The 17,629-nt window shown below is 38.6% G+C and overlaps 1 protein-coding gene across 1 annotated transcript; it reads right to left on the bottom strand.

Moving 5' to 3' along the window:
- Window positions 1-858: 858 nt before the first annotated feature.
- LOC128226443 (uncharacterized) lies at window positions 859-3,098 on the bottom strand. Its single transcript, XM_052936317.1, is given in 5 exon segments — window positions 859-1,361; window positions 1,363-1,819; window positions 2,054-2,185; window positions 2,350-2,472; window positions 2,848-3,098. Coding segments are annotated over 5 exon segments (1,191 nt in total). The 5' UTR covers window positions 2,985-3,098; the 3' UTR covers window positions 859-1,019.
- Window positions 3,099-17,629: the final 14,531 nt, after the last annotated feature.

Below are 17,629 nucleotides of genomic sequence, written 5' to 3'. Positions count from 1 at the left end.
CACGGTGCTATTTCGTTAAAGACAGAAAAACACATTTGACCTCCTTATTATACCGTGTCTGAAACTGTGTTCAATGTTTGATTACTTCACAATGGGAAGGATATGCTTATATTGTGGGCAAAAGGTTAGAATTGGCCATTTAAACTTCTTTATTACACTGACATGTTTCATAAAATCCATGGGTTGATAATATATGTACCTCATATGCATAGATGCATTCAAACAAATATATACAATTAATTTCAATGAGCGCTTGAACTCACAGTGTTGAGGTCAATATTTTCAGTCATTAAAAGGATCTTTTAATTATGCTTTTGAAACTTTGTGGTGATCTATCACCCTTTTTTCAGCCTATGAAATAGCTGACACAAGTAAGGTGTGTTTTGTCTTCATGATATAAGAAGATTCAAAAAATAAAAAAAATCGGAGAAAAATCCGTTTTATTTTTATTTATTTCTCCTTTGGGACATTTTATGCATTTTATTTTTATTTTTATTTCCTCCTCCTTACCCAAATTTTTGAAAAATCTCCCGTAAATCTAAAGATAAAAAAACTCTGGCCTAACAGTTGTAATGAATCAAAATTACCTTTCGTCGACAGCTTTAACTAAGCTTTATCCTGTTTAAAAATGAAAAGATATGCCACTATGGTGAGAATGCATAAGCATTATTATGTCTGTTTAGTTCAAATTGGGTGTACATTTTTTCGGAATAAACAGAAAACTGTAATAAAACACAGATTATTGTGTAATTACATCATAATAACTGCACTAATATTTACAATGCATGTATTAAAGCAGATAGTTATCAAAGACATTGACAAAATGAGTTCATTTTTACAGTATGCAGTACCATCAATTTCAACTTATTACAAACACTGTCAAATAGGTGAACATAATGTTTACCATACACATTTTACTATGTCTTGCAAACCACAAGGATATCATCAATGTGAGACACAATGGATATTGGAAGCTCATTTGCCAGAATACGAAAAGTTTTGAGCCGCCTGATCACTTGCTAAATCAGAATTCTATGATTAGCAATTTTTTTAGTTTTTCTGACACAGTCACTAGGCATCTGAGATGTTCCTCTCCGCCCGGGTGGTACATACAGGGATATATTTCTGGAGGCGCACTCTCCCTGTATGTTAAATACCTTGTCTGCCATAACCATGCAGTGCATCGGGATGAGGTCCAAATAGTTCGAATCCAATGTTATGGCCTTATCCGACACTCGTCCAAGATATGCCTTGGATATGAAAATGATGGAACTGTTCGGAGAGCAGGCCACAAGCAGTTTTAAAGTGTTATGGTGTTTATAATCACTCCAAGTTGCACTTTATAGGTACAAGTCTTTGGGGGGTCTCTATGAATAACTCTGTGCAGTCTATTATTGAATGTAGGGATGACAGTTTACGGAAGCGCTCTGGTTTTGTTGCTATCAGGGTCTCTTCATCAGGCAGATACACCATAGCTTTAAGAGCTAAGCTAGATGCCCGCAACCATGCAAGGAAAATTCTTGAAACAAGACATTCCAAAATGTTGAAGCGTTTTGCAAGGTCTGCATTAAGTAGTCCTAACCTGATTTTCATTAACATCAACAAAAATTCACATTTTGAGGTCAATTTCCTGTCTGGCCCATAGCGTGATTTAGCTTTAAATTTTCGAACATTCTTTATCATAGATGTGACACCAGTCCATCTCCTATTCACAAAGGGACTTATAAATGAGTGTAGCTTGTTGAAGATAGATTTAGTTGACAAGCCAGTGTAAAACTGGACATCTTTGTCACACACCAGCAGTTGTTCTGAGTTCATATGATTTCAGTGTTTTTGAATGGTATCTTTTAATCTTTGAATTTCTTGCTTCTGTTTTTGAATAGTTTGGTACTGAATTATTAGAAAGTTAAACATAACAAGGATGACTGTAATAAGAACTAAAAGAGGTGGAAATGACAAAAGTGCTTGTGTCAATTGAGGAATTTCTGGATCTTCATAGATTGGTGTAGCAGTAAATTCTGGTTCCGCAGGTTCATCCGCAAAGATTTTGCACCGCTTTTGTTTAGGCATGTGTTTTGTAGCTTCGAACTGGTTCATCCGCTTTACCCGTTTCGAAGCATCGTCATAACCAAGATGAAGGGTTGGCAGTGGATTTTGTAGAGTCGGTTCCCCGTCAACAAAATGCCTTAAAAGAAATTAACTAATTTATTGTTTGTTGTATACTAATGACATGTTAGTTACACAATTGTACTTCAATGGCATCAGATGAAATAAGTACAGTTAAGCCAATACATGTGTAAATTAATCATTGCTTGAGGTTTAGTTAATAACAACTTGCTTCACATATACCTTGAACAAACACGACAGTATTTTGGTGGTGACCAAAGTTTACTTCCTTGTTTTCGCCCTATGAGTTGCTTCCATTTTTCACGTCGCTCTGGGTTCTTCTTTACCGTTGGAAAGGTGAACAGTCTGAAAGAGGATGGTAATGAGTTGACAAATGTTGCTTTCAACACCCATGTTCTTGAAATCAATATAATCGCATTCATATGGGAAACAAAATTGAATTTTGCTTCCGAAAAATACCTTTATTTAAATGTTATCAGAATGCCACATTCAATTTACAACTTACAAGGCATTAACACAAGTGACTATTCCACTTTAAGAAGTAAAATTATTTGGATGTTCTCGAAATATATACTTAAGCGCTTGATACATTACATATAAATGACAGTATAATATAATAACAATAAAATAATAATAGTAAAATGCATACACGAAAATGTGTAACATCCCATAATTTTCTTCATTATATATCGTCAAAAAAGTCAAACAATGGTATATTACCTAAAAGGGGCAGCACAGATGCAACTCTTGTCTTTATGCAGACAACCACACGTCTCACAAAGTTGTTTTCTCCATCTATTTAGCCAATAAGAGCCGTTAGAACAGTTCTGTACCGCACAGGTCAGGGCCATGTTCATTTCTTACTCGCACTTCAAGAAAGACAACTCTTACCGGATATTGATTTCGCGCATGCGCAGTGGAAAACTGTTAAAGTGTGTATTGTTGTTGTTGTTGTTAAATGATAAAATGCCAGGGAATTTGCAAGACAGAAACTCTCACTTTATGAACTGGATAAGTGGAAGACATCATAAATTAGACTGTTTTGCTCTACACAGGAGTGTTAAAGTCGGTTGATTCAGGTATTTTACATTTAGATAGATTGACATATGCTGTGTCAAGTTTACTGAGCAAAAATGAATAAATTCGAAACAGATATCTTGACTATGCCAGACATGCAGTTACTGGTTTATTTTTTTAAAGACGGGAAGATCCTTTATAGAGAAACCTTTACTTCATACAATGTACATGCCCTGATCCATATTGCTGATGATGTGGAACACTTTGGAACCTCGCTGTACAAAATATCTGCCTTTCTATTAGAAAATCACCTCCATAAATTGAAGAAAAGTGTTTAAAGAACTCAAAATGCAATACTGCAAATAACGAAATGTGCAATAGCGCTTGAAAAGTCCAAATTTAAATACACTCCAAAGTCAAATTCCGCTTTTGTTTCAACATTGAAAAAAGATTGCTGTTTTCTATCAAGGATCTAACAGTATGTTTTTGTAAATGAGAAACGAAGAAAAAAAACATTTGTGTGTAATGTTATTGACCAACCTTGCTTGGAATGCTTCTTTGATACTCCATGTGATTCAAAGCTTAATGATATAGGAGTTGTAAGGGATATCAGACCATATAGCATAAGAAAACTTCTTGGAACTCACGAGTTTTAGAGAAAGGTTGTTTTGCTCCCATATCAAACTGGTTGCCTTTTGCTGCCCATGCTGCTTGGTGTGGAGAGACGATAGTGGATGCATGCTGCATACTGGTTTTGCATGTATTCTTCAGTAATCATGTTTCAATTTATCTAAATAATTCTTAAAATAAATTTAATTAAGCTTTTAATTGCATTTAGACCAACTACCTTTTTCACACCTCCTGGTCATGAACGGACCTCTGTGGGGGTTTTCTGGGAGCCAATTTCTCACTCCATGCTAGTCATTACACCAGGTTTATCAGACTAGACGCTCTACAATATGTTTAAATTAAATGATTATTAGTTTTTGTTTTGTGTGTAACAAAGTAACAAGTTATATCCAAAATGAGTGAACTAGAAGGAGCTACTCCAAAATTGTCACAAAAGGTATCGCAGGTGTTGAGACAGGAAGAGTTGGTAACAAAGGATGCCTTGCGACTCATTGTGGAAAGTGACCTTAAACAAACTGGCATTCCATTAGAAACAGTTAAAATAATTATGCGGGACGAAAAACTGTAAAAAGGTGAAAGGACTAGCCCAATTGTGTCAGTAACCACAGAAGCGGCTGGCTTGAGAAAGACAACTCCCCGAGGACTACTACGACCTTGAATGTTTGCTGTTAGGAATTAAAGACACAGATGATTTTCATATTGTTGATAAACACAACAAAATATCAAGTTTTTCAGAGAAGAAGTGGTGAAGATAAATTTCAAATGTAAATGTTAAAAGGACATTACATAATAATGCATGAAAAACACTCAATGTATCTGCACTTGGTGCAATTCCAAAGAAAAAGTCATCAAAGCAGACCAACAGGTTCTCCTGTTAATGATTTTGCAACAACTAATCACTTCAAATATCAAACTGTGCAAGAGGCCTTGGATTTAATAATACCTAATTGCTACACCTCAAAGTTGAGCTTTAAAAGCAAATGCCTATCACAGATGAAAATACTTCTATCAAATTTCAAGTCATGGGTCTTCAGTGGAAAGTTAGTGGTGTGAGAATTACACCTTCATGGTACACCAGCGTCTGAGTTTCTCTGAGTTTCGGTGCAGAACGAAGTCCCGAAATCTTCAATCGTATTACACAATCTGTTAGAATAATGATGGCTCGAAAATGCTACAAATCAATCAATCATTACCTGGATGATTTCTGAGTAATTGCTCCAACATATGAAAAATGCGAGATGGCCTTACATATACTTTTACTTTACTGCCTGAACTTGGATTTCAGATAAACTACAACAAACTTGAAGGTCCCCAAAAAAAGATGCTATTTTTTGGTGTAAATTTAGACTCCACCTCTCTGACAATTAGCATTCATAAACAAAAGTGAGTTGAGTTGTGGGCATCTTTGCATACATTTATAAATCAGAAAAAAAGTTTAAAAGCCGAATATTCCGAGCATGGTGGGGATATTGAAATATTGCATACATGTTAATGTATTTAACCTTTTCTCAGCATTGGTATATATCAGAATACTTCACAATAAGTCCAAAGGTACATACTAGTATTGATTACTCTGTTGAACTGGTTAAACAGACATAAGCATTTTATGCATACATAAAAATTGTATTTCGTCAAAATTGTATTCGCTCATTGTGTTAATCAATTATGTTAATTAGGTAGCATATCAACTTTAACCCTTAAGCCGCTTATTGCGGCATAAGTCGTTTTTCGATATCGATCACGTTACGCTGCTCAGAACTATTGTTGTTTTACAGTGTACTCCTTACTGACCTAGTTTACATCTGAAAAAACATTTTTTAATGCGGGTTTTATGGGTAAATTGACCTCAATAAATGTTGTGGAGGCCCTAAACTATGCATATGTAAAACTGTCAAAGCAAATTTTACAATAGTAATTTAATTATGCATACCAGAACTGGGGCATTTTTTATGCATAAATAATTTTCACAATGGCGTAATCCGGTTCATCCGTTCCTGAAATATACGATATAAAACCGGATTTTGATGATTCTTCGGATGATAGTGATGGTGAGTTCAAAGGATTTGAACCAGTAGACTGTGAGAGAAACCGTGGCATGATCGTTCAGTTGCCTTTGACTGATTTTGCACAGCAAAATGACGCAGAACTCAAGGCCGACCTTGAACTTGGATGGACACGCGACGACGACGTTCCAGATATTGCCCCCTTTACTGGGGAATCAAGATTGCTCGTCAACATGAATTCTACAGAGCCTATTGACTCTTTCGTTTTATTTATTAATGACAAATTTATTCATAAAGTGACTGTAGAAACCAATAACCGGCTAGCAATGATAAAGGCCGCAACTTGAAGCCTAACAGCAGAATGCGGAAGTGGGTAGCTGTGACAGTTGACGAGATGAAGGTCTTTTTAGGCGTCGTCATATGTATGGGCCTTGCCTACAAACCAGGCATTGGGACGTATTGGAGCACAGACACGTCTTCTGAGACACCATTCTTCAGCAAGACCATGCCTAGAGACTGGTCAGTAAATAATAAAAAAAAAAATAAAAAAAATATTGCATGCTGCTATTATTTTTGTGTCACTTTACCCATATAAATGCATGTAGTTATTAAATACTTGTGTTTTGTCAACAACATTACCAATGATGAACATTTGTTTGGTGAACTCATACAGACTATATGAGAAGTTCACAACAAGCACATATAATAAAGGATTTACAGACATTCTTGTGACTAGGGTATCCAGCTATTGTTTAAGCCTTATTAATGCAGCAGTGACAGATTATCAGTATATCATATATATAGCGGCTTACGGGTTAAGCTAAAAAAAGCAAATATTAAGCTTAGCTGATAAGTTGATAACACCCTGCCATATAAACACCACGAGATCTTGAATTAGATGCAGGAAGCCATGCCTTGTTCAACAATAGAGACAAAAGAGACAGCAACATTTAAGCTATGATGTTTGATGTGGCTACAGATGAGTCTACTGAAAAGACTCTTGTTATCCATGTGTGTTATGGAAACATGGCAGGGCAGAAACAAAATTCTTTGTTGTATCTGGAATAAATGGGGATGAATGTAATGCTGTGCAAGATGATGACCCAAGTTCTAGAGGTGAACGATGTCAACCTATAAAACATTTGCTGCATCACGTGCTAGTGCAAGCTTGGTGACAGGTGTACGTGGAGGCTTGACAACGTGACAGTGCGAGCATGGTGACAGGTGTACGTGGAGGCCAACAAGGAAATAAACACCAGTGACAAGATCTGTATCACGTATGTCGATCATGCCATCCAAAACCTCACCAACTTTGCAGTGCTGGACCAAATTTTTTAACAATCTGCATAACAATCTACTAGCAGATCCCAAAGTCCCTGCATAAAAAGAATGTCTTTGTAAGTTCATCGATTTAGCCCAAACTCTGCCCATTCTTGTCTCTGTTGTCCCTGTCAATCCCCACTTTACCCTGCAGATGGATGGCCAGGCCAACTAAAGTCTAGTCACTGCACAAAAGTCATGCAAGGTAACCGCAATTGAACAATGGATAACTGGTTTTGTAAGGTTTGTTGTGGTATATAACTTGAAAAATGACCACCAACTTATGTACAAGGAACTTGTCTGGTATTTAGCAAAAAAACATGCTAATTGGTTTTATTTGATATTTTCCAAGTCAACACTGCCAAAAGATGGCTCACTTACATTCAACATAGAGGTTTGCAATTAGCAAATCTGTAATAATTATATAGATTTTATACTTGTGGTTAATTAAACTTTATGTTTAAGGGCTTTTCACCTGACTGTGCTGTGTTCTTGTAAAGCCCTTTGCCAACAGAAGAACAAGTTCATCAATTTTCAAAGTACAAGAGGGGAAAAAGATTTCTGGTGGCAGAAGGGTTCAATGCCAGATGTAGGATTTCTGGAATAGTTAGAGCGGTAGATGGCACACACTTTCCAGTTCCTGGTCCACGATCTCAGCATTTTTCATAAGTAGAAAAGGGTATCCTAGCAACCAGATGCAGGAAGTTTGTGATAGAAAACTCCAGCAGCTAGATACATACACGGGTTGGCCTGGCTCTGTGCATGATGCAAGAGTATTCAAGAACAGCCCTTTACAGGATGCATGCCAGCAGCTTCATGGACAGTACCATTCGATTGGGGACTCAGCATTTTCTCTTTCCAGATATATGCTAGTCCCATATAGAGACAAGAGCCATCTTCATGCTCAACCAAAGAAGTTTAACAAAGCCCACTCCTCAACTATAGTTGAAAAACCTTGATACGCTTCTTGCCGAACAAATACCTGAAGTCATAACAGCTTATTGTGTTCTGCATAACTTTATTTTGGACAGGGAGGGTGAAGATGTGCGGAAGGTTGTAGAATGTGATTCAGCAACTGTGGAGAATGATGGATGTGGTGATGCACTAAATGCCCTGGGAGAGGAGAAGCCAAAAATCATGTTTCACATGTTTTGACGATAGTAACTGTCATTAAAGAGAGTTGAAACAGTTTTAATAGGTGTCTTTGTTACTGGTTGTTTTAAATGACCATTTTAAGGTTCATTGTATTTTCCCAATTTTGGGAATTAACGCACTTATTTTCCCAATTGTAAATGTAAAGCCACAGGTGTTTTTAAAATTTTTAAATAAAAATCACTGCAGACATATTAAAAAATGGAAACATTTCTGTGGGGAAGATCATGATCCCTTGGTCCCATGACGGAAAAAGTCTTGAGGGAGATATGTTCTGTACTACAGGAAGTTTGTTATAGTCAATAAAGTAATTCCATGAGTAAGCCGACATTATAAGCAGATGATTGCAAAATCAATTACAAAAGCATTTAAATCACGTTACGGACACACAAAACAATTAAAAAAATGACTCCACTGACAATGAAGCTCCAAGCGGAAGTGAAACAAACAATCTCTCTGGTTCGGGCGATGTGCGAATATTGTCAAACATGCCTATATCTAGAGCCCATTGTTCTACCGCAAGAATGGGACAGCGGTTACCAGGCAGCAAGATGCAAGTGTGCTCTCCAAGTGCATACAAACAAGAGGCCCAAAAGGGCCTATGCTCTACTGGCATGGCTTTTGTGGTCATATCAATCCAGAGCATGTATGTATGGGTAAAAGGCAACAGACATATGGTTTATGTTTTGTGTTTGGCTTACCTGAAAACGTAGCACGTTCAACATCTGAGCCCAGAAAGTATTGTAAGCAGATTAGTTCCATGAACTATTTTAATATGTGCCAAGTAAAAGTCATCTGACAAAAAAAAAATGCTTTCAAAACTGTACTCATAGTAAAAATTTCTGTAGTTTTAAAAGTTAAAACAAGAGCTGTCACAGTATGTGACGAATGCCCCCGAATGTGACATTGACCTACGAACAAGGTCAGTACATGAAAAGTTGATCTTGCCTTTACGTGTCAAATACATATGGCAAGTTATTTTAAATTGCCTCTGAACATAAAAAAATACCACCCATACTTGACAACCTACACTGTTATGTCCTTATATTCAGAATTCCCTTGTGAATAAACACTTAGTGTATCTTTCACCTTAGAGGTAGGGACACAGGTCTTGCCCGCGACACGTCATCTTGGTATGTGTAACACATGTGGCAAGTTATTTTAAAATCTGTCCATACAAGGGAAAGTTACAGCCCTGACACGACAACCTATACTCTATGTCCTTATATGCAGCACTCCATTGTGAATAAACACTATGTGTGACCTTGACCTTTGAGGCAGGGACACGGGTCTTGCACGCAACACGTTGTCTTGGTATGTGGAACACATGTGGCAAGTTATTTTAAAATCTGTCCATACAAGGGAAAGTTACAGCCCTGACACGACAACCTATACTCTATGTCCTTATATGCAGCACTCCATTGTGAATAAACACTATGTGTGACCTTGACCTTTGAGGCAGGGACACGGGTCTTGCACGCAACACGTTGTCTTGGTATGTGGAACACATGTGGCAAGTTATTTTAAAATCTGTCCATACAAGAGAAAGTTACAGCCCGGACACGACAACCTATACTCTATGTCCTTATATGCAGCACTATCATGTCTCTGCAAACAATTGTAAATTTCAGATAAAGTAAAGGCAAACAATGTAAACCCGAAGAAGACGGCATCTGGAGGTGTCATTTCCACAGGATCTGCATACTTTACATAACTTCACGAGCAAAACAAACAATCATGTTTTACTGATGTCCATGTTATGCATCCAAGTTTCTCAGTGAATTCGAATCGTACCTCATGCTGTCAGGCATCGACCCAAGTATAGATAGTGCCCGAGCAATCGCTGCTTTCCATCTTCATTAATTTTGCAGGGTCCAGAGTATGTGCCATGAGACTGATTGAGTATATGCCATGAGACTGGTTGAGTATATGCCATGAGACTGATTGAGTATATGCCATGAGACTACTAGAGTATATGCCATGAGATTGATTGAGTATATGCCATGAGACTACTAGAGTATATGTCATGAGGCTACTAGAGTATATGCCATGAGACTGGTTGAGTATATGCCATGAGACTGATTGAGTATGTGCCATGAGACTGATTGAGAATATGCCATGAGACTGATTGAGTATATGCCATGAGACTCGTTGAGTATATGCCATGAGACTACTAGAGTATATGCCATGAGACTGATTGAGTATATGCCATGATACAGATTGAGTATATGCCATGAGACTTCTAGAGTATATGTCATGAGACTGGTTGAGTATATGCCATGAGACTGATTGAGTATATGCCATGAGACTGATTGAGAATATGCCATGAGACTGATTGAGTATATGCCATGAGACTCGTTGAGTATATGCCATGATACAGATTGAGTATATGCCATGAGACTGGTTGAGTATATGTCATGAGACTGATTGAGTATATGCCATGAGGCTGATTGAGAATATGCCATGGGACTTATTGAATATATGCCATGAGACTGATTGAGTATGTGCCATGAGACTGATTGAGTATATGCCATGAGACTGGTTGAGTATATGCCATGAGACTGATTGAGTATATGCCATGAGACTACTAGAGTATATGCCATGAGATTGATTGAGTATATGCCATGAGACTACTAGAGTATATGTCATGAGGCTACTAGAGTATATGCCATGAGACTGGTTGAGTATATGCCATGAGACTGATTGAGTATGTGCCATGAGACTGATTGAGTATATGCCATGAGACTGATTGAGAATATGGCATGAGACTGATTGAGTATATGCCATGAGACTCGTTGAGTATATGCCATGAGACTACTAGAGTATATGCCATGAGACTGATTGAGTATATGCCATGATACAGATTGAGTATATGCCATGAGACTTCTAGAGTATATGTCATGAGACTGATTGAGAATATGCCATGGTCCTAGTACAGTATATGCCATGAGACTGGTTGAGTATATGCCATGAGACTGATTGAGTATATGCCATGAGACTGGTTGAGTATATGCCATGAGACTGATTGAGTATATGCCATGAGGCTACTAGAGTATATGCCATGAGACTGGTTGAGTATATGCCATGAGACTGATTGAGTATATGCCATGAGACTACTAGAGTATATGCCATGAGACTGATTGAGTATATGCCATGAGACTGATTGAGTATATGCCATGAGACTACTAGAGTATATGCCATGAGACTGATTGAGTATATGCCATGAGACTGGTTGAGTATATGCCATGAGACTACTAGAGTATATGCCATGAGACTGATTGAGTATATGCCATGAGGCTACTAGAGTATATGCCATGAGACTGGTTGAGTATATGCCATGAGACTGATTGAGTATATGCCATGAGACTACTAGAGTATATGCCATGAGACTGATTGAGTATATGCCATGAGACTGATTGACAATATGCCATGAGACTGAGTATATGCCATGAGACTCGTTGAGTATATGCCATGAGACTGATTGAGTATATGCCATGAGATATCTCCTACTGTAGGCCAATGACTCCTGAAAGTTTTGAGTCAATCGGTGAAATGGTTCAGGAGAAACTGCACGCGACAGGTAAACCAAGATGGCTGCCTGGGGGCCATATTGGATTGCAGATCGCGACAAAAATCAATAGCGCACATTTCCTACTGTAGGCCAATGACTCCTGAAAGTTTTGAGTCAATCGGTGAAATGGTTCAGGAGAAACTGCACGTGACAGGTAAACCAAGATGGCTGCCTGGCGGCCATATTGGATTGCAGATCGCGACAAAAATCAATAGCGCACATCTCCTACTGTTAAACCATCTGATAATGAACATGACTAGGGGGGGTAGTGAGGATTTTGAGGGGGGGCCGCCTATTTTGTACCCGAGTTGGAAGGGGGGGCCGGCTATTTTGTACCCAGCTGAGAAGGGGGGGTCGTCTGTTTTGTACTCAGACCCGTAGGCGGATCTGGAAGTCATTTTGAAAGACAATTTTCATGCCAGAGACTTTGCAATTATTGTGCAGGTGATTGCATTTTAAAGATTGCACTTATAATACTTTGATCTGATTTTTGCATACATGTTTTGATCAGGGTCCATACACATTTCTACAGTGTATCCTATATAAACGTGCATTTTATTCTTAATATTCATGTATTATTTGCTCTCTGATTAGAGTTGATGTTTACACATGTTGTAGAAGCCATACATGCTTTAATATGAGAATCTTGCCAGGTTGAGATGTTTACCAAATTATGTGGTTGCAGAATATTAGGGTTTTCAGAATCATAACACCTTTGCTTAGCAATTATCATAATTTGTGTGCTGATGTATGGTAATTCATGCTTTATATAGAGATATTATGTATAATATAGAGTATTTGTTCATGTATTGGGGAGCCAATTGCTCTGGTGCATTTCCTCATCGTTTCCTTGTGCAGAATACTATTAAAGATACAATTTAACAAAGTGTTGCCATTTAACACTATGTTTACAGACATTTAACACTTTGTTTGCACAGGACAATTTTGGTTGAAATCACTTTTGGATATTTTCACATAGACTTGTTGACAAAATGCAGTTTTGTCAACAAGATGAGTGTTTTATTAATTGGGGGTATATTTCAAAGGTTTTTGATTGAAATGAAAAGGTTTGATATACTTTTTGTATTAGTATATATCAAGACGGACCTTGATATGAAAGATTCTGAAGGATCTCACATGGAGATTTGATATTAAACAATTTCATAAGGTGTTGTTTAATTGAGATTTGATTTAAATTTTAAGGAGTATTTTTGTGTGCATAGTTTAGGTCTGTTTGTATTAGCCTGCGTGCATCTTGTTAACTTTCAATAGCTTTATCCTTTAATACCGATGCCAAATGTGTTGCCACAGCCGTCGCCAAATGTGTTATCGCAGCCGATGCCAAATGTGTTATCCCAGCCAAGTCCGCAGCCAGGCCCGACAACTGTGTATCTTCACACTCTGGCTGTTCAGCCTATATCATTGTCGGACAGAATAATAAAAACCTTTGAGGTAGGGACACGGGTCTTGCACGCGACACGTCGTCTTGGTATGTGGAACACATGTGGCAAGTTATTTTAAAATCTGTCCATACAAGGAAAAGTTACAGCCCGGACACGACAACCTATACTCTATGTCCTTATATGCAGCACTCCATTGTAAATAAACACTAAGGGTGACCTTGACCTTTGAGGTAGGGACACGGGTCTTGCACGCGACACGTCGTCTTGGTATGTGGAACACATGTGGCAAGTTATTTTAAAATCTGTCCATACAAGGAAAAGTTACAGCCCGGACACGACAACCTATACTCTATGTCCTTATATGCAGCACTCCATTGTAAATAAACACTAAGGGTGACCTTGACCTTTGAGGCAGGGACATGGGTCTTGCACGCTACATGTCGTCTTGGTATGTGGAACACATGTGGCAAGTTATTTTAAAATCTGTCCATACAAGGAAAAGTTACAGCCCGGACACGACAACCTATACTCTATGTCCTTATATGCAGCACTCCATTGTAAATAAACACTAAGGGTGACCTTGACCTTTGAGGTAGGGACACGGGTCTTGCACGCGACACGTCGTCTTGGTATGTGGAACACATGTGGCAAGTTATTTTAAAATCTGTCCATACAAGGAAAAATTACAGCCCGGACACGACAACCTATACTCTATGTCCTTATATGCAGCACTCCATTGTAAATAAACACTAAGGGTGACCTTGACCTTTGAGGTAGGGACACGGGTCTTGCACGCGACACGTCGTCTTGGTATGTGGAACACATGTGGCAAGTTATTTTAAAATCTGTCCATACAAGGAAAAGTTACAGCCCGGACACGACAACCTATACTCTATGTCCTTATATGCAGCACTCCATTGTAAATAAACACTAAGGGTGACCTTGACCTTTGAGGTAGGGACATGGGTCTTGCACGCGACACGTCGTCTTGGTATGTGGAACACATGTGGCAAGTTATTTTAAAATCTGTCCATACAAGGAAAAGTTACAGCCCGGACACGACAACCTATACTCTATGTCCTTATATGCAGCACTCCATTGTAAATAAACACTAAGGGTGACCTTGACCTTTGAGGTAGGGACACGGGTCTTGCACGCGACACGTCGTCTTGGTATGTGGAACACATGTGGCAAGTTATTTTAAAATCTGTCCATACAAGGAAAAGTTACAGCCCGGACACGACAACCTATACTCTATGTCCTTATATGCAGCACTCCATTGTAAATAAACACTAAGGGTGACCTTGACCTTTGAGGTAGGGACACGGGTCTTGCACGCGACACGTCGTCTTGGTATGTGGAACACATGTGGCAAGTTATTTTAAAATCTGTCCATACAAGGAAAAGTTACAGCCCGGACACGACAACCTATACTCTATGTCCTTATATGCAGCACTCCATTGTAAATAAACACTAAGGGTGACCTTGACCTTTGAGGTAGGGACACGGGTCTTGCACGCGACACGTCGTCTTGGTATGTGGAACACATGTGGCAAGTTATTTTTAAATCTGTCCATACAAGGAAAAGTTACAGCCCGGACACGACAACCTATACTCTATGTCCTTATATGCAGCACTCCATTGTAAATAAACACTAAGGGTGACCTTGACCTTTGAGGTAGGGACACGGGTCTTGCACGCGACACGTCGTCTTGGTATGTGGAACACATGTGGCAAGTTATTTTAAAATCTGTCCATACAAGGGAAAGTTACAGCCCGGACACGGCAACCTATACTCTATGTCCTTATATGCAGCACTCCATTGTGAATTAACACTAAGTGTGACCTTGACCTTTGAGGTAGGGACACGGGTCTTGCACGCGACACGTCGTCTTGGTATGTGGAACACATGTGGCAAGTTATTTTAAAATCTGTCCATACAAGGGAAAGTTACAGCCCGGACACGGCAACCTATACTCTATGTCCTTATATGCAGCACTCCATTGTGAATTAACACTAAGTGTGACCTTGACCTTTGAGGTAGGGACACGGGTCTTGCACTATAACTTGACCTTACCCATATTTGTTTTCAGAAAAGTCGATTCCCACGTTGCACAATAAGTGGCAGTAAGCAAGGCATGTCGGCAGTGTGGAATTGGAAATCCGTGACTCCTAGTTCCATCGAAGCAAACCAGGTTGAGTATGATATACAAGACTGGGTGTGTCTGTTGCCCTATAAACTCTCAACTGATAGAACTGTTCCTGAAGAAGTTAAAGATAACATTGTGAAACTCGTGAAGCCACTTCAATCCTTGTACTTCAACAGTACTTCACAATCATGGCATTACAAGGAAAATTGTAAGTGTTGTCTTGCGTCGTCGTTAGAAAAATTTGTTACTAATTCCGTTACCAAATTTAAAAAAAAAAGTTAATTTGTGAAATATTTATTTGAGTGTGAATAAAACTAACTATATATTCTCCGTCTACTGCCTAATATACAGCACCAACATGACCAAATTAAACATCTGTTGATTCTTTGTTCTTTCTATTCTTTTCAGGTAAATTAACCGCAGCCGAACAAACTATTACACAAGGCTTTGTCTCGGATATGTCCAACTCCCGTGGCAGAGGAATGGTGGAGAGGATCATTTCAGGTCTATTCAGCTCAGAAAGCTCAATGAAAGTGGTGAATATTGGTGGTAACTCTACTTCCAAAGAGCCAGGAGTTAGGGATACATTTAAAATTACATTTGAGGAAAGTGAGACCGACTCTTCGGCATCAGATTCTCCTACCAAGTTGCCACCAGAATCTTCGCCGATAAAAATTTCACCTCGCATTTCTATTCAGAGACAATTAGATGAAATCAGTTGTCCTGAATCAAAATCCTTCAAGTTCGTACCAGACATTGTTCTCGAAAGCACAAGCAAAGAACACTTGGTAGTTGAAGTCAAGAAAGGGAGGGTATTTCATCAGGAATATGTATCTCAACTGAGATATATGCTCATGCCCGCAGCACTCCATCAAGAAACAGCTGTGGGTGTCTTGATTTGCGCGAAACGGGCAGTTCTAGAGAAATGCATCGCTACTAATGGCGAGGTGAATTTTCAGAGAAGTGTCTACGAGTTCGGGAAAGATTCTCTTGTGGCCGGCATGGAAAACCTCTTGAAAGATATCTATTGTAATTTTGTTCAGTGAATGTGAAGAATGCCAATTAACCCACAACATACTTCCTCTTGACAGATATCTATTTCCCTGTTCAATAAGGAGTGTGCATAAGGCTCAGGAATTCCCTATGCCCCTCTTACAAATATAGATACATACATAGTATTTTGTATACCCGTAGACTATAGTATTTTGTATACCCGTAGACTATACTACAACAATTGAGTTAATTTTTCCATAATAGCACCATATATTATGTATTGTTATTGCTTTACCCTTGGGAAGAAAATGGCGAACTTCAAAGCCAACGAAGCGATTTTAGCCAAGACAATTTCACAACCTACCTTCTGGCCCCAGGGCCCATTTCTGGTCTATAGACCACTTGGGGGACTGGCTACTTGGAGACTAAAAACTAGGTCAGTGCGACCCCATTTCTGGACTTAGTGGGTCAGTGTAGAAAGCAGAAAGGGGACATGTATGTGGTGCAGATAATATACAATAGCAACAGTCTTTAAACTTACACAAAAGAGTTATAATAAATTTCTATAAATTTCTATGTACTTATTGGTAAAATGTGCATAAGCAAGTATCATCCCAACCTACTGATTCTACTTGAGAAAGAGGCTGAAATTGGTAGGGATTCCCATCGATCAGAATAGAATGTTACTTGGAAGATAGATGGACAAATCTACATTACTACCATAGGTTGTCATCATAATGATGGCTACCCTATGGAGACCCCGCATTGAAATACATGGTAAAAGAGATTTCAGAAATTTATTATAACTCTTTTGTGTAAGTTTAAAGACTGTTGCTATTGTATAGTATTCCAAATAAATACCTGGGTGAGATGTAACTATTGTAATTGTATTTTCATGTTCCATGTTTTGTAGTGAATAAAGCTTATTGTCTATTTTAAAACAAACAGAGTCAGTTGTTTGTTTAAACACTCTGCCCCGCAGAGCCATATTATCAGAAACAAACAGAGTCAGTCGTTTGTTTGAATGGAGTCAGTCATTCAGTAAAGGTTTGCAACTAGGACCATGGCATATTCTCAATCAATCTCATGGCATATACTCTAGTAGTCTCATGGCACATACACAATCAGTCTCATGGCATATACTCAATCAGTCTCATGGCATATACTCTAGTAGTCTCATGGCATATACTCAACCAGTCTCATGGCATATACTCAATCAGTCTCATGGCATATTCTCAATCAGTCTCATGGCACATACATAAG

This window comes from Mya arenaria, chromosome 3, assembly GCF_026914265.1.
Source record: "Mya arenaria isolate MELC-2E11 chromosome 3, ASM2691426v1".
In the NCBI taxonomy this organism is placed as follows: Eukaryota; Metazoa; Mollusca; class Bivalvia; order Myida; family Myidae; genus Mya; species Mya arenaria.
Note: the sequence above shows the minus strand (reverse complement) of the source record. Positions and strands in the feature narration are given on the sequence as shown.